Raw genomic sequence first — 24,415 nt, 5'->3', positions numbered from 1 at the left:
GTAATTCCGGCAAAGAATAGACATGCATTTAAATCCGGCAATTTAAGTCAAATGAATTTTATACAGTTCAATTTCATGTAATCCGGATATAAAATCTTTTAGAGAATTTCACAACTATGACAGATAGCAATTAAGTGCAACAACAAATAAAAGCAAGTACAACCTCTCAGACAACAATCACTCAACTCATCACCACAACTCAACCACTCATCTCTCAGCCCTCAACACTCACACTCAATAGGTACCCACGCTCACTGGGGATGTGTTCAGACTCCGGAGGGGCTCCTACAGCCCAAGCACCATAATCTGCACGGACAACTCACGTGTTACACGGACAACTCACGTGCTATAATATCCTGCACGGGCAACTCACGTGTCATAATATCCTTACCTCACCTGACAGGCCCTCGGCCTTACTCAGTCCTCAACCTCTCTAGTCTCTCGGGCTCTCAGAAATCACAAAGATCAGCCGAAACAAAGATAACATAGTGTATCAACAAATATCAAGAAAGACTGAGGTATAATACGCAAGGAAAATCATGACTGAGTACAAGACAACAATTAGCAAATAATTCAACAAGTACATGACCTCTGCGGGTCCTAATAGTACTATAACATAGCCTAAGCATGATTTCTAACATGATTTAGAGTCAAATTTCTTCAACACATAGAGAGCATATAGCTAACAATAAATTATTCAACTATACAGTTTCCACGGGAAGGACCAAGTCACAATCCCCTCGGTGCACGCCCACACGCCCGTCACCTCCAAAATAATCACATGACACAAAATTCCGAAGTTTCATACCCTCAGGACCAGATTTATAACTGTTACTTACCTCAAAACGTGAAATTCTTTACTCTGTTGTGCCTTAGCCTCACAAATCGGCCTCTGAATGCCTCGAATCTAGTCACAAATAATTTGTTTCAGTCAATAAAAATTATTGGAATTAATTCCATAAGAAAATACTAATTTTTCATAAAAATCCGAAATTTGGTTCAAAAATCGCCCGTGAGACCCATGTCTCAGAACCCGACAAAAGTTACAAAATCTGGAAGCCCATTCAACGACGAGTCTAACCATATCAATTTTACCAAAATCTGACCTCAACTCAACCCTCAAATCTACAAATCTTTTTTCCAAATTTCTAAGTTTCAATCTCCGATTTACACCTCAAAATCATGTAATCTAGTCGGATTATTCAGTGATAATTCAATATTATGGAGTAGAAATGATCACAAGGGACTTACCTCAAGTTTTCCTTGAAAAATCTATCAAAAATCGCCTCTCCCCAAGCTCCAATTTGTCAAAAATGGCGAATGGGACGAAGTCCATGGTTTTATAATTCTGCCTAGACTGCCTCGGTTCTGCTTCGATCTTGGCCTTCGATCGGGGTCCTCAATCCTGGGCCTCGATCCTGGCCCTCGACCCTTGTCTTCGATCATGTCTTCGACCCTGCCTTCGATCGTGGCCCTCATCCATGGGCTCGATCGTGGTTTCGATCCTGATCCTCGACCTTGCCTTCGATCGTGGACCTAGACCCTGGGCTCGATCGTGGCTTGATTCTGGGCTTGATTTTTTGGGCTCGATTCTGGGCTCGCATCTGGGCTCGATTCTAGCAGAAGAAATTTCCAATATAAGGAAATTGCAGCAGCTGTTGTAGTTTAAATTTTTGATCTGTTAACCATTCGAAACTCACCTGAGGCCCTCAGGACCTCAACCAAATATACCAATAAGTCCTAAAATATCATACGAACTTAGTCGAATCCTCAAATCACCTCAAACAACGCTAAACCCATAAATTACACCACAATTCAAGCATAATAAACTTTTAAATTTTTAATTTCTAGAAATGACTCCGGAACCTATCAAATCACGTCCGATTGACGTCAAATTTTGCACACAAGTCATAAATGACATAACGGAGGTATTCCAATTTTCAGAATCGGATTCCGACCCCGATATCAAAAAGTCAACCCCCCGGTGAAACTTCCCAAAAATTTAACTTTCGGCATTTCAAGCCTAATTCCACTACGGACCTCCAAATAATTTTTTGGATACGGTCCTAAGTCTAAAATTATCATACGGAGCTATTAGGATCATCAAAATTAAAATCCGAGGTCATTTACACATAGATCCATATCTGGTCCACTTTTCTAACTTAAATTTCCAATTATGAGAGTAAGTGTCTCATTTCACTCTGAATTCCTTCCAGACCCGAACCCACTAACTCGGTAAGTCATAAAATAACTATAAAGCATAAGTTGAGCAGTAAATGGGGGAATGGGGTTATAATACTCAAAACGACCGTCTGGATCGTTACAACAATATTGAATACATATTGAAAGCATACGACATTCCAATTTATCCTCTTCCAAATGGAAGTACATGGACAATACCTATAGAGGTATTAGAACAAGTTATGTTTCCACCAGTCGGTAATAAGATGCCTGGAAGACCTAAGAAGGTGAGAGACAAAAAGGTTTCAAAATCACAAGCTAAGAGGCCAAAGAGTTCATGTGGACAATGTGAATGTGAGGGCCACAATATGAGAACATGTAGAAATATACCTAATCACCACTGTACATATTATAGGAATTATTAGTTTATATTAAAGGCAGGCCTTAAATATAAATGATTGATGTATATATCAAGTTTATTACTAATGAAATATTATTCAGTTCAAGTGAAACTCCAGTTATTTGAATTTTGCACTTGTATATTCAATTTTTAATTTATTAGAGGTTGCATTTTTGCATGTATATCAAAATATATCATATAATTTTGTTGTTCGAGATCAATACATTAAGTTGTGTAGGACATGTATATCATCATTGTAACGACCCGGACGATCGTTTCGAGAATTGTAGCCCTGTTTCCCTATTTTTTACTCCGTTTATATTCTAAAGCTATTATATGACTTATCGAGTTAGTTGGTTTGGGTCCGGAGAAAATTCAGAGTAAATTGAGACACTTAGTCTCTTAATTGAAAGCTTAAGTTGAAAAAGTCGACCGGATATCGACTTATGTGTAAACGATCTCGGATTGGATTTTTTAATGGTTCCGTTATCTCCGTTGGGTGATTCTAGAATTAGGAGCATGTCCGGATTGTGACTTAGAGGTCGAGAGTAGAATTAGGCTTGAAATGGCGAAAGTTGGAAATTGGAAAGTTTGACCGGGAGTGGAATTTTTGATATCGGGGTCGGATTGGATTTCCGAAAGTTGGAGTAGGTTTCGTGGTGTCATTTATGACTTGTGTGTAAATTTTGAGGTCAATCGGACGTGATTTGATAGGTTTCGATGTCGTTTGTAGAATTTAGAAATTTCAAAGTTCATTACGCTTGAATCCGTGTGGAATTCGTATTTTTGATATTGTTTGAGGTAATTTGAGGGTCCGACTAAGTCCGTATTGGGTTATAAGACTTGTTGGTACATTTGGTTGAGGCCCCGGGGGCCTCAGGTTGAATTCGTGTGGTTAACGGACTTGGAAGTAAGTTGAGGAAGCAGCTGAAGTTTTGATGTTGCTAGTGTAATGGCACCTGCGGAGTAGGAACCGCAAGTGCGAGCCCGCAAAAATGGGGAGGGAGCCACAGAAGCAGACAAGAAGGATTTGGGCATACGCCGTAGATGCGGGCATGTGGGCGCAGGAGCGGATGGACGTGCGTAGGTGCAGACAGACGCGCAGGTGCGATGGATTTTTTGGACCTGCAAAGGCGCATATGCGGTCCAAGGCTCGCAGAAGCGTAGGCAGCTGGGCTAAGTGACTTCCGCAGATGCAGAGTTTTTACCACAGAAGCGGGACCGCAGATGCAGCAATATGGACGCAGGTACGAAAGGGGTCTGGGCATAATGTTTAAAAACGAGGGTTTCACGATTTTGGCTTCATTTCAACATTCTGAGCTCGGATTTTGGAGATTTTGAGAGGGCTTTTCAAGGGAAATTCTTGAGGTAAGATCCTTGCGTCCATTTTCTTCAATGATTACATTTCCCCCACTAATTTTACACCTAGTTGGTGAGTTTTTGAGGTAAAATTTGGGGGTTTGAGGCTAGGGATTTGGAAAGTTAATTTTTGGGAATTGAATGGCCATTTGATGTCGGATTTTGATAAATTTGGTATGGTTAGACTCGTGAGTGAATGGGCTTTCGAATTTTGTGACTTTTGTCGGATTTCGAGACGTGGGCCCGGGGGCCGGGTTTGAGCCAATTTCAGATTTTGGCTTATAGTTCATATTTTTCTTATGGAATTGATTTCTTTAGCTTGTATTGGTTGTATTGTATTGCTTGTGGCTAGATTCGGGATGTTTGGAGGCCGATTCGCGAGGCAAGGGAATTTTGGAGTAAAGTTTTGGCTCGGATTGAGTTAAGTAACAGTCTTAAATCTGGTCCTGAGGGTATGAAACCCCAGATTTTGTTGTTATAAAATTATTTTGGAGGTGAAGTACATGCTAGGTGACAGGCGTGTGGGCATGCACCGTAGGAACTGTGACTTGGTCCATTCCGTAGAACTGTAAAGTGAATAACTTATTGTTATCTATATGCTCTCTCTATATTATAGAAATTTGACTGCAAATCATGTTAGGAGTCATGCTTAGGCTATGTGATTATACTGTTGGGACCCGCAAAGGTCGTGTACTTGTTGAATTATTTGCTAATTACTGTTTTGTACTCAGTCACGGTTTACTTGCGTATCATATCTTAGACTCTTCTTGTTTCTTGTTGATACATTATATTATCTTTGTTTGGGCTGATTTTTATGATTACTGAGAGCCCGAGAGACTGGAGAGGTTGGTGACTAAGTTAGGGCCTGAGTGCCGAGTTGTGAGCTATATGTATATATATAGATCGGGTTGCACGCCACAACGGGCCTGAGGGCTGTATGTTTATGGATCGGACACACACACACACACACACACACACACACACACACACACACACACACACACACACACACACACACACACACACACACACACACACACACATATATATATATATATATATATATATATATATATATATATATATATATATATATATATATATATATATATATATATATATATATAGGGTTGCACGCCGCAATGAGCCTTATGGCTATTTATATGGGATCGGGCTGCACGCCGCAGCGATATAGCGTTTGGTCTAAAAGAGCCCCTCCGGAGTCTGTACACCCCAGTGAGCGCAGATACCTATTTCGCGTGAGTATTGAGGGCTGAGAACCGAGTGATGAGCTATTGAGAAAAGACTGAGTGATTGTTGCCCTGAGAGGCGGTATTTGTTTTCATTGTTGTTGCGCATAACTGCTATATGTCATTGTTTTGAAACTTTTGAGAGATACTATATCCAGATTTTACTTGAACTTGGCAAGTACAAACTGATTCGACTTAAATTGCCGGATTTTGAAGCAGGTCTACTTTCTTGTTGAGATCACTGAAAATAAACTATAACTGCGTAGTTCGTCACTATCTTCTAGTTCCTTATTTATTATTGTTACTTACTGAGTTGGTTGTACTCACGCTACACCCTGCACTTCGTGTGCAGATCCAGGTGTTCCTGGTCATAGCGGGTGTTGATATTTGAGCAGCTGATAAATCAAAATTTGACATCGAAATTTGATAAATTTTGTATGGTTGGACTCGTATCGGAACGGGTGTTAGGATTTCATAAATTTTTTCGAGATTTAATATGTGGGTCCCACTGTCGAATATTTTAATGAATTATATATTTTTAATCTGAAAAATTAGTAAATTCATATGGAATTAATTCCTATTATTTGTATTAAATATATCGAATTGTTTGTGAATAGATTTGAAGCTTTTGGAGACAAATTTAAAAAGAAAAGTTATGGTCGAGTAATTGATTGGAATTTGCAAAGCGAGGTAAGTGTCGTGGTTAACCTTGACTTGAGGGAATAGAACCCTTAAATTATTTGTTATGTGAAATGCATGTGAACGACGTATAGGCGAGGTGACGAGTGTCTATACGTCGTCAAATTAATTATTTGCATAATTATTTGAAAATCATAAATTATTCTAAGACACGAATTAATTATTATAATAATTATTTCTTTCCTATTCCTTGACAAATATTAATTCTTGAATTCCTGCATTAATTGTTATATGCTATTTGAATTATGTGCCTTAATTGTTATTTGACATTTAGTATATTAAATATTAAACTGCATATTCTCTCTCTGATTTCCATAATAATTTGCTATTTGCCTTTGTTTGTTTCATAATTAAATCATAATTATTGTATGCTTGTTGTCTTATAATTTTATATTAATTATTGTATTTATGGGAAAAATTTCTTCTATAAGAATTGGTAAATGAATATGTTGGAGGAGCGGGTTGCACGCCACAACAGAATTAATTATGATGAATATATTGGAGGATCGGGTTGCACGCCGCAACAGACTTATTAAAAGTCTATATTAGAGGATCGAGTTGCACGCCGCAACAGACTTATTAAAAGTCTATATTGGAGGATCGGGTTGCACGCCGCAATAGAACTGAATGTGAATATATTGTGAGAGCGGGTTGTACGCTGCAACAAAATTTAATGTGAATATATTGTGAGAGCGGGTTGCACGCTGCAACATAATTGATGGAAATGATAATTGGTTATGACTGCTGAGTTGGCTTCAATTATTATAAATGAGTTACCTGATTTATTTCTATTATTGTTGTTGTTACTAATATTGCGTACAAGTAATGTAAGTGACCCGCCTTAGCCTCGTCACTACTTCGTCGAGGTTAGGCTCAGCACTTACCAGTACATGGGGTCGGTTGTACCGATACTACACTCTGCACTTCTTGTGCAGATTTTGGAGTTGGTCCCAGCGGCGTACCATAGACTTGCTCGGATTTCAGCTACTCAGAGGAGACTTGAGGTATAACTGCATGGCGTCCGCAGTTCTGAAGTCCCATTCTATTTTACTTCAGTTGTGTGCTTATTTCCAGACAACTTTATTTTATTCATACTTTTATTTGTATTTATTCTAGAAGCTCGTGCACTTGTGACACCAATTCTGGGATGGTATTTAGACACCGTTGCATTTATGGATTATTTCACTATATTTTAAAATTTGCTTCCGCTTTTGTTTCCTTGATTATTAATAATGTAAAGATTGTTTAAAATTTGGTTAATATTATTCTAACGTTGGCTTGCCTAGCAAGTGAAATGTTAGGCGCCATCACGGTCCGAAGGTGGGAATTTCGGGTCGTGACAAAAAGATGCCATATATACACCACAATCACTAAACAGAGTGAAGAGAAGTTAGCAGGATTCAACACCCTTTTATAATATATTATTATTTTCAGAAATAAAATAGATTGAAACTTAACATACGCGTGTTCTTGTTGTGGCAAATCATCAATCATGTGAATAGCTAACGGATTAGCAAGTGGTCTGTCTCTGTAGAGTTCATTGGTCAAATCAATATCATGTCTCTTCCTGTAAAAGCATGTACTAGATAAGAAACGAGCAAGCCTGTACTAGCCAAGAAATGAGCAATCAACACTGCATATGGTTCAACAGCCTCGCGAATTTTAACATCATGTCTCGCTCCACTGATGGAATCATACACGTGTATGCACCTATCCTTAAAAGTCAACAAACCCAAAATTCAATGCCATTCATCCTCAAGCCTATAGGAATTAGTACATGATCGACGGTGTGCCACGGAACATTGCAAGGCATGTATGAGCCTCACATATACTCAGCTATTTCATGATCTTTAGGGATGACATCATAGTCCCTATTGCTCGCAAGAAATTGATCATACAATGATTTTCCCTTAACACAAAATAAAAAATTTGTTGTGGTGAAGGACTTTGGAATGTTAGCATCATACTTTATTTTTTTCCTTATATAGTAGAAGATGACATCAATATGCTGCCACAAAAAAAAAATATATTTCATTCAATAAATATAACAAGTAAATATTTTTTAAAAAAACTAAGTACGTAAGCAAAGACAGATGTGTTTCAAGTTAAATATTATATGATATACAATTAATGTCTTGATATACACGAAATAAATGAATATAAACATATAGTTATGTGTTTTACTATTAGATATACATGTCAGGATATACATTTCAGAAATATACATGTCAATACATGAGAAATACATCAACATACAAGACATACATGTAGTTAAAAAATTTTGTGTTTAATATACATGTAGATATACACAATATCCATACCGTTGAGTGTTTTAATATACATATAATTATTCAAGTCAGTTATACAATTAATTTTATGATGTATATGTGGTTATAAATGACAATACTACTATTAGTTACATATATACATAGAGTTATCTAAAAAATAATACTAGAAAACATAGGTATCAAATTGCAGAAACTTTAATTTGTAATGCATCACAAAGTAAAACACCAAATAAGGGCATGCATAACTAGCAAAAAATCAAGATTCTAAAACTTCCCTCCGGAGACATCGATATAATAAGTATTATACACAATGGGATAAAAATATCAGAATTTTTCACTAGACAACGGAACATACATCCGCACAAAAGAATGACTCTAGAGTGATTACTTTGGCATAAGGAGGCACGCAGATAATCTTCAATTATACCACAAATTCAGCCTATCATACTGTGCATTACCTAATGTAAGGAGAGATGTTATCAATTTAGTTCATGTGATATCTCAGCTCCTTAAAATCAAAAATAGAAAAATTAACTTTGTAAGCTTGATATTCACCATAAGCATAAAACATACAGTAGTTATCCAAAGTGTAACCACTCAAATAATCCACGGTAGTAAGACAATTAAGTGAGGGATCACTAGAACATACTGATATACAAGTTAGTTTATGATATGTATAGCATTATACATGTCAGTTACACAATTAATTTCATGATGTACATATGGTTGTAAAACGACAACAATACTATTAATTACAGATATGCATAGAGTTATACATGTTAGTTATATAAGTCATTATATAATATACATGGCGTTATACATGTTAGTTTAAAATTAACATGTATAACAGAACATACATTGTGATTTAACTTCATATATATACATATATACAATGATATAATCTAATGTACAAGGAGTACACAAATCATATTGTGTCGTCCAAAGCTCGACCACTGTAATTCAAAGTGTGAAACCATTCTTTCTTGACAAAATGATGATCTTCAAAGACATAAAGCTGAATCCGATCTTTTCCCTTTTTATAGATCGCACCCACTCAAGAAAAATAAAAAAATACATATCAATAAATAAATAAATTATTAAAATAATAAAATTTAAGCTAAATATTAAAAATCAGCTTACTTGGGTTTCTTATACGTCCCCGCATCGACAAATTGACCAAAAGCCCAACGCAAGGCAAGATCAGGTTCAACCCCAATATCAACGTTAAAAGGATGCTTAAGGTTAAAATATTACTTAGGCACTTGTACTGCATAACTGCAATCTCCTGAATGAAGTGACATATATGGAGACTTTTTATATTTTCCAATATGTCTTATTCTTGGGGATGGTTTTGGCATTGGGTAATTTGGCACCTCAAGAACTTTTTGCACAACAGTTTGTTCAAGTATAACAATTTGAGACTCCCTTTGAATCGGATAATCACCACCATCAAACGTAGGAAAATCTTTCTGACATTCACCAACACACCTTAGACCAAATATAATTGTAAATTCTCTAATCCCAAAACACAAGGGTACTATGATTGATCTTGACGTAAAACTTATGATCACTATCTCGAAACAACCTTTGGCATTAAGAATAGTATGACTTGATTCTGAACCATAACAGGAGGCAAATCGAGAAAATAGCCGAAATAATTTTTCATAAATATTTGAATATGCTCATCCGTCAATTTCAACTTTAACTCATCAACAACCTCAACATTGATATATGAGCTCCAACGAGAAGTGGATAATTTTGTATCCAATGCGACATAAAATCTCATTTCTACATTAAAAAAATATTAATTATACTAAGCCATATATGTAGAAAGTGAACATCATTAAATTCTCTGCAACTACACGTCTTCAGAAAGGATAATTCAATACCTTTTCATAAATCTCAAAGCTGCTGCATTTAAACAGAATTCAAATATAAAAGAAAAGATACTAATACTAAATAAAAAAGGATTTAAGAAAAATATACAGTTAAGTATGGGGGTTCTATCAATACATAAATATTTTGTATTAAACATGAAAGGAAAAGAGGAAAGTTTAGTTTTAAAATTCACTCTGAACAAGGTGGGCAATATAAGTTGATTATTTGTCAATTCCTAGACCACGATATGAAACTAAAACACCCAAAGCCATTATGTAAACACGATATGAAGCTAACTATGCGAAAGGTATAACATTCACTCAAGTACTAGTAAGGAAAAATCTAATTTTTCTATTCTTACTGAAAATTCAAAAGAATTAACAAGAATTGGTAGCAAAAAAATGGTGCCCAACCATTTATTTCAACTTCTATATTCATATAACATCTAAGTATACATTAAGCAAGGATGCTAATCCTCAAATACGCTTTGCACGAAATCACAACTTTAGCTGATAACTTTATTTAAGCAGTAGAAACGATCCCGACCTAATTCTTCAAGCGACACCCAACAAAGAAAAGAACTATAGCTAACATTATGTAAAGGATAAATCGGATAAAATACATTAAATCAATTGAGATTAAAAAATACCTTCAAAAGATGTTTATCACATTGAACTTCCTCCGTGCTAACGCGCTTTCTCTTTTTGGGTTTAACAACAATATTTTGTTGATACAAGATGCATTTGTGATTTTTTTCCTTTGTCTTTTGTATACATTGCATCAACCCATTTTTTCTTTGGGTTGTCCTTCGAACGGCTATTGCATGTGATAAATTCGACCCCTTTAACACCGTAACTTCGAATTCAAAGTCATAATCAACATGAAGAGATGAAGATTTGACCATTGTTGCTTTAAATTTTAATTTCTCAGCGGTTGAATTTTTACCCATTTTTCAACTTGACAAGAATGCTGATTTTATCGTCGAAATTCTACAAAAAACTCTTAATTTAGTGAAATAGTTAAGAAAAAGATTAAGAACAAACCATAAGAGAGTATTCATCGAAGAAAAATAGAGAGATTTGGGAGATTTAAAAAATATAAAATTTGGGGAAGATAGAGAAGAATAGCGTTAAAGAAGGAGAGAGGGGATGTGCTGAACGTTACTTTTGATTTTGAATAAAAATAAATTTGGCTATTATATACCAATTAAAAGAATGAAAAACTTAAAATTGGACTATAGGGTGCCAATATCTAAAACTAGGGCTTTTTTATGCCAATTCTCTTAATAGGTTGTTATACCATTACATTTTTTCATTTGAATAAGACCAAGCCCAACCCGATTCCAAAATCATCACCGCTTCTTCTCTTGTGCTAAAACCCTATGAAAACCCCAAGTTCATTGTTGCAGAAACATAGCTTTAGAACGAACCATGGCCATTTCCAGTGGTTTCGCATTTTCTTGTCGTCCGCATTTTCCCCTCTCTCATGGCATGCGAAAGGTGCCTCTTTTGTTCTTTCTTTACTCATGAAAATGCACATGCCTATTTTCGTTTATTTATTGTAGAGTTGGAATATCATTTGAAGCACTCTTTAATTCTTTCTGCAGGTATTTATTAGCTGTGCCGCAGCAATTGAAGCAATTGAAGAGACCGACAGTGGCAAAGGTAGTTGAATTTCGACAAATTTAAATTCTTATTAAACTCAAAAAAAGGCGATAACATCCTAGTGGCATTACAGAACCAGCAGAATGGAAGAGGTTCAATTCCAAGGAATTAGGAATTAGCAGTTCGATGATCGCAAAGCCTACAAGAGTTGTTCTTAATGGTCTCAAAAGTAAAGGTACTAAATAATGCGCACTTGATTACAATTTGTTGCTTTTATGTTTTTAGTTTAATTTTGTTTTGGATTATTAAATTATAAAGATTGGTTGGTAGTACTTGTTCTAGCTATGGAAATTAATTGCTTGTTAGCTATTTGGGCAAATGTAATGAATGGGACTAGTCTTCATTGTTCATGTTACTCTGCTTTGTCCTTTACTGTCATCAGCAGTAATGCAAAGAGTGAAAGGTGAATATTTATGGCGATAAACATGTGTAAAACAAGAATAAAGGAGGGTTTAAGCTTTGCCTGAGAGTTCCTCAAGGGTGTCGGTGTTTATTCCTTATTTATGATTACATACTTGAGGTCCATGCTTCTTTTAAGAGAAATGCAATGTATGTAGGATTTGCCATTTGGGACGTGGATTATTATTATGTTAAAATTTTTCGAGCTGCTTTAGGTGATAACTATGATGGGATTGATTTCTATTTTTATTTAAAAACTTTCCTGTTGCCTATTTTTCTGTGTTTAGCAATGAATCATCTACCATGTGCATTGGATTCCTTCGGATCTAGGGAATGTGACGCTAGGTCAGGGTTTGGTGAACCAACTGGTAGTTCCTCTAGTTGAAGTATCATACCCCTTTTCGTTGCCTAGGTTATTGACAAGAGATGTGTAACTTCACAGGAGTAGAATCAGGCTCCCCATAAAAGAAATCCGCTACCCGCACACCCAAACAGGGGACCTTCAATTAGTCCCTGTGAAGAGATTTCTCTTTATTCTTTAAACAAAGGCTTGTTTGAAGATCCAAATTTCCAAACTCCTTTACAGTAAAAACATGATGAACGAATCCTGGAGCACTCATGGAGCAATAAAAAACAGAGAGGAACTGCAACCACTGAGACCTAGAGTTTCCCCATTTAACAGCTACCAAATACTTGGCATAATATTCCCCCCCCAAAAAAAGTGATGTAATACTCCATATGTAATTGCTTCTTGGTCTTTCAATTCTTATTGCTCAAGATGTAAGATGGTTAGGAGCCCAATCATCTAGAGCTAGTAATGATTATATTGTGGATAATTATTGTAGCATAACGTGCAGCTGATGGTGGATAACTATTAGATATTGATTTTGTGGTGAAGTTTTCCTATTTACTTGATAAATTGTTGTCTAATGCTTTAGCTCTACGGGGTGCGAGTAATCTCTTAGTGTTCTCTTTTCCACGTGTCATCAGTTCAATGTCTTCTCAGAATTCCGATTCCATGTAAAATTCTTTCCATCTATCTTGTAGGATTTGAAGTTTACCTTGTGGGGGGCTGTGTTCGGGATCTTATTTTAAAACGAACACCCAAAGACTTTGACATTATAACTACAGCTGAACTTAAAGAGGTTAGTCTTGGGTCTCAATTGTGTACTGGTCGTTCTTCTGCATGTGCAGTGCTAGGGACATGGTAGATTTTGTTGTGAATCATCTTCGACAAGATTTCATAGTAGATAGTAACACTATAGATATCTTTACTGCCTAAAAACCTACCCCAACAACTTCAAAGCCCCTTCCTACTATGCGTTGTCCTTGCTTCTTGCTGTGAAGCTCATATAATGTTATGGAGCTTATTTAATTAATTTTCTCACTATTATCTCCGCAACCATTCCTTCCATTCTGTCCCACTCAGAGTGTAATCTCAGCTCGGCAGTTGAAGGAATTTAAAACACACAAGTTCGGATGCGTCGCCTGATTTAACGGGAAATATACCTTAATGGTTTTATGTTTAAATCTTTATTGAGTATTCAGCTGCTTGGAAAATTGTCTTTGGTGTATTACAAATTAGAGACAATTGTGAAGGCATTAGTTTTATTAGCTGAACTTTGTTCTCCTGTAACGTGCGATGGTAACATCAATGCCATTATATATTAGGTGAAACTTTACAATTAAAAAAGAAATATAAGCTGAACTTTCTTTTTCTTTCAACGTGGGATTGACACATCGCTGTGTTATAGCTCGAGTTACGAATCACTTAATTCACTTGATAAAAATATTATAATAAAATCTCAACTTCGACTTGTATTTCTCTTAAGAATAATTGCTTGTTGCTAAAACAACTATAATTTTCTCACTAAGAAATAATTAATTAATAACACTCCATGAGGCTATGTAAACTATATGATATATTACTACTGATGATTAAACCAAAATAATTTTCTATCCAGAATTGTGTTGAAAGCTAGTAAACCTCTTGCAATTATTTTTACTATAAATCAATAATTTTTTCTGCAACAATTCCTCCATGGGAATTAAAACGGAAGTAAGCAAGATTACAGGCTTGGAATGGTAGATTAATAAAAATTATTCTCAATCCACTACCCATTAGTTATCATATATTTTGTTTGCTTACGTGAAAATTACAAAATTAATATAAGAATAACTTATAGATAGATGTAATATTTAAACTTAAATAAAAACAACCATTCCAGCACAATATGGAAATTTCAGATCAAGCTTGTATTATAACTGAGGTAAATGTTATTAACTCCAGTATGAACTATGAAGTAAGAAAAGCGAAGTAGGAATTTAAAAGACTAAAAATATTTAAAAGAATAAAGAAATATTTCTGCTACAAGAAAAAGCCAAGAAAGAGACCGAGACTAGTTCTTGTGTTTTGCCAAAAAGACTTGATTCTTTTACAAAGTGAGCTTGTTCTTTATAGCAACAAATGGGTCTTGGTTACTTCCCACTTTGGCCAAAATGAGATATATCAATATGGAATCTATATTGGCCAATGTGGCTTCTCTCTCCCATTCCGCACATGATATATTGACCAAAGATGACACTTTTCTTCAGAGCTGGAAATCTTTCAAGATGTTTTGGCCAATATGAGAGTTATATTGGCCAAAGTGTCTTTCTTCCTTTTTTGTCTTCTAGCTTCTTCTTTTCTCCTTTTCCAAGTATTCTTCTTCTTGCAATATTTGTTAGAAAAATGTGAGAATAGGATATCATTGTTCATGTTATTTTTTTTAATTAGTAAGATATTATTATTATTCATGTTTTATTTTAAAATCTTATTTCTATATATTGAAAATACATGAATAATTTATATCCGTGGCCGTGGCAAATATACATTTGACCTTAACGGCCTATTATTATTATCAATTGTATTTGCAGGTGAGGAGAACATTTTCACGTTGTGAGATAGTTGGAAGACGGTTTCCGATCTGCCATGTGCATGTTGATAATGAAGTTGTGGAGGTTTGCCATGATCTTTTTCACTTTTCTCCAATCTAGATGCAAAGATCATTATGCGCTCTCCAAATTAATATTATTTGCTTATGACACACATCTTATTTTTATTAATTAGGTTTCAAGCTTTCACACCTCAGGAATAAGGTCTGAGAGGGGCTTGAGTTTATCTTTTGAGAAGCCAGTTGACTGTGATGAGAAGGACCACTTTCGATGGAGAAATTGTTTGCATAGAGATTTTACAATAAATGGGTTGCATATCTGATCCTAGTACCTTCTTGACTTTGCATTTATCATTGTCCCACATTGGCCAACCACTTCCATTAATGTTGTGCTGTACTGAATTTTTTGGTTTTTATACGTAGTTTATTATGGGTTGGAGATGTTTCAGTAGACTTTTAAACTTTATCTAAAAACTCCTGAAACCTCATATTGTCTACTGGCGATTGTAAATTATCCTCTTTGTTGTTGCTCAGGTTGATGTTTGACCCTTATTCAAAATTCGTCTATGATTACATGGGAGGAGTGGATGATATCAGGAAAGCTAAAGTGTGCATATAAACTTTGATGAGGTCTAATTGTTACCCTAACTCCTCTCCATTCTGATCTGATCACTTGTGCTACAGGTACGAACAATCGGTCCTGCTAGTTTCTCACTCATAGAGGATTGTGGTGAGTTCCCTTTCATTCCCCGTTCCTTTAGTGAAGTTTGACTCTTAAATGATAGATAGTTAAGTCCTCTGTATCTGTTCGGGCATTTAGCGGCTTTTGTGTATAATCTTGCTTGAATGACTTGCTCTCTCTATTTACTATACACAAGAGTGCTTAAAATTGCCAACTTCTTTGCTCTTTTTCTTTCTTCTAAAGCAACTTCATCGCTTTATTGTAATTGTTTAACTTATATTTGTTATGTAACAAAAATATCTTTACTTTACTTTTGCAGCTCGAATCCTTCGTGCAATTAGAATTGCTGCCAGACTAGGATTTCGATTTGGAAGGGAGACAGCTCTTTCTATCAAAAACTTATCATCTTCAGTCCTGAGGCTTGATAGGGTACTTGGATCTCTCTCTCTCTCTCTCTCTCTCTCTCTCTCTCTCTCTATATATATATATATATATATATATATATATATATATATATATATATATATATATATATATATATGTTTTATATTTTTGCGTGTAATGTTTATATGGATACCTTATGTATGTTGGTCTACCAACAAAGCACTAGACCTATTATTTTGATTAATCAAAGCACTAAAACTACTTCAAAATGTTCTATTCGGCTTTATTTTTTTCAGGGAAGGCTCCTCATGGAAATGAATTACATGTTAGCTTATGGCTCTGCTGAGGCTTCACTAAGATTGTTGTGGAAATTTGGTTTTCTAGAAATACTTTTGCCAGTTCAGGTTAATGTATTCTGAATCTCTGTTGCACCTTATGGTTAACTTAATTATTTCTGATATAGCTTAATTTGCAGGCAGCATATTTTGTTCGTTACGGTTTTAGAAGACGCGATAAGAGGTCTAACATGCTTTTGGTAATTCTTTTGTATAAATCTTGCTCGGAATGCTAGGTGTTTCATTTCTTCTTTTTTGGGTCCACCATAGACTCTTGTCCTCGATAAGGTACATGGGGGTGAAAAAATTTTCCCCTCAAAAAGTAGTACATATTGGCCTTGAGGTGATGGGAAACATAGGTGGTTATAAGTTATTATGCTTAGTCATAGCTGCATTATTGGCTAAAAAGTGATTAACGCCGTGACATGGTGGATTTTGGACCATAACATTCAATGAAAATCTGATGATCACAGACTCAAATTCTCCTAAAGCAGCCAATAAGAGAAAAGAAAACAAGAAACTACAGTTTTTGTCGGTTTGCAATTAACTTGGTGTTGATCTAAAGGAGAATCATTAGGTTGTTGATCTCATACTGGGACCATTTTCATTAGAATCAATGCTCTTGTAAATGCAAATAATGAATTTGAGAATAGCACTGGCTGAAGAAGCAATAATTTTTAAATTTAGCAAAGAGTTGCTCATGATTGTCTTAATGTGCCATAAAGATTACATTGTTATGCGTGATTATTAAGTAATTTTTAAGACAGCAATACCAAATCTAGTGCATGTGCATTCTTAGAATATACATGTGGTCCTGCTTATTTTTATTTTTTTCTTTTGCATTAGATGGCCTATACTACAATGAAGATAAATCATGGTTTCTCTAGCATCCTATTTGTGCAATCATCAATTACCAACATCCAAATGCGGATTCTATTCTGATTCCCTATCTTTTTGTTGATGGACCGTTTTAATACCATGAATATAATCGTCACATATCTCCTTTAGTTGTCAAATGCAAGTTTTGACATGCTAGAAATTTTGCATATCTCATCTCTTGAACCCATTTTATGTTGATTTTGGTTTGATGAGTAAGAAGTCAAAGCTATAATGATTAACTTGTTTCTGCTTCCTTTGCAGTCTCTGTTTTCCAACCTCGATAAGTTACTGGCCCCTGATAGGCCATGCCACAGTAGCTTATGGTAAGATTCTTTGCACAGGCTTCAGCAAGTAAGATGGTTTGTAAGTTGTTCTATGAATCAATTTCATTTTCAGTTTATGGGATATTCACTGGATTGCGTAGTATTATTCCTATTTCTGCATGATAATTCTCTTGTGTCTGGCACCAGGACCTTTCCTCTAAAAAGTTGGTTAAAGGACTGTTAAAGGTATTACTAGACTGAAAGGAAAACTGAAGAACAAAATTCTCATATATGTATATAAAGGACCATTGTAAATACTAGATAGAAATGGGAACCTAAATGACAAATCAAATATGTTTGTGTGTGATGTTTGACTTCATCAAAAAATCTATGCACCCCTAAAAAAATAATTTTGACAGAAGTTGCTGCTCTTAACTTTTTAATATCTAAAATGTCCTACGCGATTCTCCCAGTCAGTTTGACTGGGCTTGTTTACTGGTCCAAATGTGCAAATGTTCCATATATGATAGAATAGCAAACCCTCGGGTTCTTCAGTGTAATTCTTTCAACAGATTTCTCAGTCAGATAAATGCAAGCAAACAATATTTTTGGCAAGTAATTGAAAATTTGCAAGTACAGATTTTTTTATAATATGTTTTAATAATGTTAGTATGTTTACTGCTAAGACCTATGCTTTCTTGGAGTTTTTTAGCCTTATTAGAGATTCTTATGCCCTTAGCAAATATAGAGAACTTTTAGTGCTTTTTACTTTTACTTTTTTTTGTTTTGTATGATGTTTGCCTGAGATGAATTTAAATGGAGAAACATGGTTAGTGAGGATTTGTATAAGGCGAGACCTACTTGTTTGGGTCTAAGGTGTAGTTGTTGTCATTGTTGTAATTGAGAACATGCAAGTGAACAATCTTACTGAGAAATCTGGCGCATTTGTTGGCCTCAAAGTGACAAATTCTATTGTATGTTTGGAGCTAACTCATCTTGCTTTACATACCTATAATTTCAAGTGATTGGAGCTGCACAATCTGCACTTTTTCTTTGATCAGTAATTGCAACTGAAGTCTGCCTAGTTATGTGCATATATTCTCTCTGTCATTCATGATTCCTAGCCGAAGAACTAATAATTCTAAAAGAATGTGAGTAATTGGGTGAAGGTGTATGTTAACATGCCAAAAAGTTTTTCATACACATTTTTCTCTTTCAGTTTTGTTCCCAAAAATGTAGATGCAGAATCCTCTTTTCAAATTCAAATTGCATCAAAATGCTAAGAAGCTAATGTCCTTGTTGGATCAATTAGCCAAGCTTATCTGAATTCTTTATGTTCTAGGGTTGCAATTTTGGCTTTCCATAAAGCAATCTCAGATCAGCCAAGGGACCCTTTGGTGGTTGCAGCATTTGGCCTTGGTATCCATAACGGAGGCGATCTGTCAGAAGCTTTAAGTATAGCTAAAAGGATCTCCACACAACATGATGGAAGCTTTCATGAGTTGGAGTCTCAGGATCTGGACTTGGCAGCTTTGAAAGAGGAAGTTGTGGAACTGGCAACTTCTGTTCAAAGGGCATTAACTAATATGACAGATGAGTATTTTGTCTCACGAGCAATGACCAACTACCCTAAAGCGCCGTACTCAGATCTAGTAAGCTGATTTCCCTAATATTCTTTCGTTCTTGATTTGCTATTCTTCGAGACTAGACCTTTCTTTCCTGTCCTGGTTGTTTGACCTTGTATTGAATGTCTCTTCATATTTTTGGCATACAGCTATAAACTAAAAGAAAGTTGATATTATCTGCCAAAGAAAAGAGGCAAGTTAATCTCTCCTTTTTCATTCTTTTGCAGGTATTTATTCCACTAGCACTGTATTTAACAACGTGCAAGGTTTTCCAATGCGTTAGAATGGGAAAGGAGAAGGGATTTGTAGCTAAGCAAGGTAGCAAGATAGACTATGAGTTGTTAGCTTTGGGTAGCCTACAGGAAGTTCGACATGTCTTTGCAAGGATCGTCTTTGATACCATATATCCATTAAACATTGGCGAGGATGATACCTAGAATTTTGTTAGCGGAAGTCATGTATTTTTTCCAGTAGAATGTATTATCAGTTGCAGGAAAAGCTGTTAAGTGTAAGGAAATAGCTTGATCCAATAAAAACAGTTGTCGTGTTTGCCTTGAAAAATATTGTGTATACTCTTATCATCTGGTTGCTGGTTTTTCGTGAAGGTCTTTCGTTTGTGGTGTTGGATACACAATGTATAATGAATCGAGATAAGGAATATCATCTCATCACATGAGAACCATGATAATTGTGAAGTGGAGAAGCAACATATTTCTCATTATAAATTTGACATTATTTAAAGTCCAAAAATCGTGGTTACAGACTAAGGTGGTACTTCAAGTCCAATGAAGCCCAGTGATGTATCCTTCGAAAGATAGGGATGTAACTGCACACCTTGAAAGAATGCAAAACTAATGCTACCTTATATCTTTCTAGTACTAGAGGAAAACAAGAAGATATCAGGTTCACTTGTGGGCAGGAGGAGCCACACCACCGGTGGTTGGCCTGCAAGGTGAGGAATCTAAGCATCAGTTCAAGATATTATAAATACTACATCACAAGATTATCTCTTGCTTGATTCAACAATAGCAAATGAAAGATAAGGAAGAAGAAGCCTACAGGCCAACGAAAACTTTGAAAGAATCATAGATTCCCCATTGTGCTCCAGTGAGTGTGCCAATCATGAATATACGAAGGGGAAGACCACGAGTACAGATACCCCATAGGCCTAGCTTATTCACAGCCTGACAAAAGGGAAAAATTGTTAGGCATATTGCAACAAAATATTAGTATAGAGGATTCAGTTTAATGTATGCTCACATCGCCAACAGTTGCTCCCTTGGCATTGTTGAGGAAAGAAACTAGGTTATCAGCAGGGTGTGATACAACAGCGCAGAGAATACCAGCCAAATATCCACCAGCAAAACTCACACCAAGCTGTGTAGTATTGCTGCACTGGTCTTTTGGTGTCGGAATGACATGTTTATAGAGTTGTTCCACTATGGTTTCAAATGATGCAAACTTCATCATCGTGTCTGTAAAATAACCCATGTTGGACTCAGTCAACCTATGCAGTTTCCATTTTCCACAGCAATGGAACATTCAATAAAGAGCAAACAGATGCCACGCACTTCAACCAATATAAGGTTAAGAATTTGAGATATATTTATTTACACTATTATCCTATGATAGTAAGTCAGTTACCACTTTTACTAGGTTACCAATTACTAATGTTTATTAAAGTTATACAGATTGTTTTTCCAATAAATAGGAAAACTAATTAAAACCATAATTGATGGAAAATTCAGAGAACATATATATATATATGTATGCTTACATGGAATTTGTCGTCCCCAGAGAGGAACAATCCCCTTATAAAGCCTGTAAGAAAAATTCAAAGGCACTCAATATTGATCAAACCCCACAACAAAAAAATTAACAAGTTATATAATAGAACAAGCATATACCCAGCAGCGCCTTCAGCTTTGACAAATTTGGGAAGTCCATCAGACAAGCCTCTGGCAAAACCAGGTTGAGTTTGGACACGAACTTTGACAGCCTCAAATGGGCAGAGTGCAACATCAGCAATAACTTCAGCAGAAGCAGAACCAGCTAGATATATCAAAGTCTTGTACTTGACGGCATTCTCAGGGCCAGCAACGTCTGAGTAGTACTTCTTGAAATATTCGTACAATCCATATTTGCATGCTCCCTGTGCGCTGTAACCAAGTAAAGTAGGTGCCCAACCCCTAAAGAAACCTCTAATACCCTGCTCTTTAAGCAGAACTCCGAAACCAGAGGAAATGCTCTTGTACTTTGCAGGATCAATCTGACAAAATCAAACAAGTCAATTTAATGCAAAGTCTAAGCATCAGCTTTTCATGATCGTTTTTTTCAACGATAAGGTTAAGAGTCTAAAGGTGTGGCTATAAAAAGGATAAAATTAAAAATTTAAGTTAGATTATTTTCAAATTTAGAGAGGGGTGATTCTTTTTGAATGGACAAAAAAACAAATTACATAAACTGGTGCAGAGGGAGTTTATCAATATTTATTATAAAGATTAATTGCTAATAGAATAAAGCATCTGCTTCATAGTCCTTTTTTGAAACCAGTAGGACTGTAAGAACTGAATTTTCACTTTCACGTTTTAATGGTGCAGCTCAGAATACCACCGATTGTACTGGCAGCGTAAAACGCCGGTGTATACATTTCTACTTTATACCCTGAACCCGAACCCTCCTTTGGTGCCGCAACCAAGAAATTCTTGGTTGATGATGACGGAAAAATGGACGGCTGAGATGAGCTATCTATTTTGCCATGATGATCCAAAGTAGTGAGATTAGAAGAACGTCCCCTGTAAAGAAAACTGGGGATCAAAGATTTTCGAGTCGAGCTATCTGGAAACGCCATTGCTCAAAAGAACTTTGGATCAGAGTAATGTGTGAGAGAATGGAAATGAAATTAACTCTCCAACGAAGGAGAAGAGTCGAAGATGGCTACGTTTTATGCAAGGCTAGCTGTTATTGTAATTGGCTTTTTTAGCGTGGCTTTTGGACCAATTTATAAATCAAAGGTTGGTCTGCGTTGAATTTTATTGAAGCATTGACCTTTCTTTCATTGCTTTTGTCTTTTTAATTTTCAAAACTTTTTTCTTCAAATAGTAAACAGGAGGAAAGACCTGGTTGTCATTTTATTTTTCTGGTTTGGAGGCCCTATTTAATGGGGAAAGAACACAAAGGGATATATAGAGCCAGGGACATATTTGGCTTCTCTTTTCTTTTTTTGAGTTTTAATTTAGGCCAGTTGCAAAGTAACCGATTACGCAAAGTCATTGGTAATTCAGGTTATGGCAAGAGAATCATACTATTAAATTTTATTCTAATTAGAATAGTCAACGTAAATCTAGAAGGAACAGCTTTACTACTACTTGGAAGAATTCTGAGAACTCATGCTAATTGCCTCCCTTGTGATTAATGCGAATTGCCTTAATTAGTAGCTAAAACTTTGCACTTTTCCAATTTCCAAAAGGTATGTGCGGACGTAATAGACCCCAATATTTGACCAACGACTAATAACCTTTTTAATTAGTTTCGAAACTTCTTTTCTCCTTCCTCCAGACTCCCTCCTAAATTCCCAACTTTTGGTACTAATACTCATTCAAGTGTCTTTCTGATAGCGTGTTCCAATTTCGTTTCTGTTTTGCAGGAGAATTTGGTCAATCGTACCTGGAATATAAAATTAGAAGAACTACAAGTATTATACTATTGAAATATGAGATTTTTTTATTAAAAACTATGAATAAGTCGTGCAAGTCAGATATATATAGTTTATAAAAGGGAATATATTGAAGTTTAATGGTTGCAATTTCACCTTACACCACAAATAATTTGGAGTGAGAACAATCCATTAAAGGCTTCTCTTCTACTATATTTCGCTCTTACCGTTCACAGGTCCATGCCTCTCGACCAACAATAATAATAAATCCAGTGTAATTCTACAAGTAGGGTCTGAGAAAGGTAATTTATATGCATATCTTATCCCACCTTGTGAAGGTGGAGAGATTATTTTCGATAAACCCTCAACTCAAGGAACAGTGAAAAAAATCAACCACCAATAACAACAACAAGAAAAAATAAATACACAAAGTATAATAATAAAGATCTAAAGATAAAAAATGGACAAGAATAATACTAATTATACTACTAGTAAGAGCCATGCATCTCAGCGGGGAAAAATAATAGTTATCTATAGTTTTCTAGAAACTTGGCCAAAATAAGCTTTTCCTCGGGATAGTAATAAGTAGGAGAATAGAGTATCAATTTTAAATCTGTAACACTACATTTAGAAACATTAGCTTTTATCAATGACTTATCTCTATAGTCTTTAGACGGCGTGTTTTTCCATTTTGATGAGTGAAAGAAGTACCTTTATTAAATGCCATGCTAGAAAGTTAGTTTAGAGAACCTTCCACTTGTTGATTAGGCTCACATACCGTGTTTATACTAAAAAACCTAAATACATGTATGTGTATTATTTTGCTCAAACTTCTATAATGATAACTAAGATGTGTTTTTCTCGTACTATTAAAATAAGAATCTAAGAAATTTAACATGATTTTTTAAATTGATCCGTTAAAATAAAGTAATGAAGAACAAAATGATTAAAATAAAGAAAATTGAAGAAAAGACAAACCTAAGCTTCAGAATATTCTCACCGGAATCAAGAATAATTAGAAAATCTCGGCAATACTTATGTAAAGTTTGAGAGAAAGAATACTAGTCTTTTGCTATCAATATTTCTTAATGTTTTACAATAGAATGTAAGCATCTATTTATACTATTATGCCCCATTGATTACAAATATTAATGCTACAATAAAAGATAATAAAAAGGTAATAAAAGGTAATAAAGCCTAATAAAGGCTAACAAAGACGGGAGGAATCTTAGGGTCTTCTGTAACGGTCATATCTTGAACTGTTTCTTATCCGACCACAGATTTGTATCTGGTATTAATATCTTATCCGGTCATAGATTTATATCCGATGTGAATATGGTTGAATCACTGTTGATTGGTCATCCTTGACATGCGTTGCTTCCTAATTTACTCATCTTCTGAGACCGGTTTTTACCATATATAGATAGTCCCCCCACTTTTCGGTTACTCACCGTGATGTGACCGGGAAGTGGAAGTTTTCCATCCTCGTTACTGCCTCATTAAAAATCTTGTCGGAAAAACTAATTAGGGACAAAAATCGG

The 24,415-nt window shown here is 35.5% G+C and overlaps 2 protein-coding genes across 6 annotated transcripts; one reads left to right on the top strand and one right to left on the bottom strand.

Moving 5' to 3' along the window:
- Positions 1–11,350: 11,350 nt before the first annotated feature.
- Positions 11,351–19,780, top strand: LOC107823040 (uncharacterized). 5 transcript variants are annotated; one of them, XM_016649627.2, is made up of 14 exons: positions 11,356–11,554; positions 11,662–11,719; positions 11,802–11,894; positions 13,166–13,263; positions 15,035–15,118; positions 15,228–15,361; positions 15,586–15,658; positions 15,736–15,781; positions 16,053–16,162; positions 16,414–16,521; positions 16,593–16,636; positions 17,593–17,682; positions 18,937–19,246; positions 19,447–19,780. In XM_016649627.2, the coding sequence occupies exons 1-14, from the start codon at positions 11,486–11,488 to the stop codon at positions 19,654–19,656; spliced, it is 1,527 nt and encodes a 508-aa protein (XP_016505113.1). In that variant the 5' UTR covers positions 11,356–11,485; the 3' UTR covers positions 19,657–19,780. The 5 variants fall into 5 exon arrangements, with proteins under 5 accessions (XP_075107946.1, XP_016505113.1, XP_016505112.1 ...); XM_016649626.2 differs by having other exon boundaries at positions 11,793–11,894; XM_016649628.2 differs by having other exon boundaries at positions 11,793–11,894; positions 16,593–16,652; positions 17,593–17,654.
- A 124-nt stretch (positions 19,781–19,904) lies between these two features.
- Positions 19,905–22,379, bottom strand: LOC107823043 (mitochondrial phosphate carrier protein 3, mitochondrial). Its single transcript, XM_075250810.1, has 7 exons — positions 21,805–22,379; positions 21,729–21,744; positions 21,127–21,488; positions 20,997–21,040; positions 20,480–20,694; positions 20,279–20,403; positions 19,905–20,164 (listed from the first exon to the last, which is right to left on the bottom strand). Exons 1-7 carry the CDS (start codon positions 22,068–22,070, stop codon positions 20,125–20,127), a joined length of 1,068 nt encoding a protein of 355 aa, XP_075106911.1. The 5' UTR covers positions 22,071–22,379; the 3' UTR covers positions 19,905–20,124.
- Positions 22,380–24,415: the final 2,036 nt, after the last annotated feature.

This window comes from Nicotiana tabacum, chromosome 4 (assembly GCF_000715075.1).
Source record: "Nicotiana tabacum cultivar K326 chromosome 4, ASM71507v2, whole genome shotgun sequence".
Lineage (NCBI taxonomy): Eukaryota > Viridiplantae > Streptophyta > Magnoliopsida > Solanales > Solanaceae > Nicotiana > Nicotiana tabacum.
This window is presented reverse-complemented; position numbering and strand designations above follow the sequence as displayed.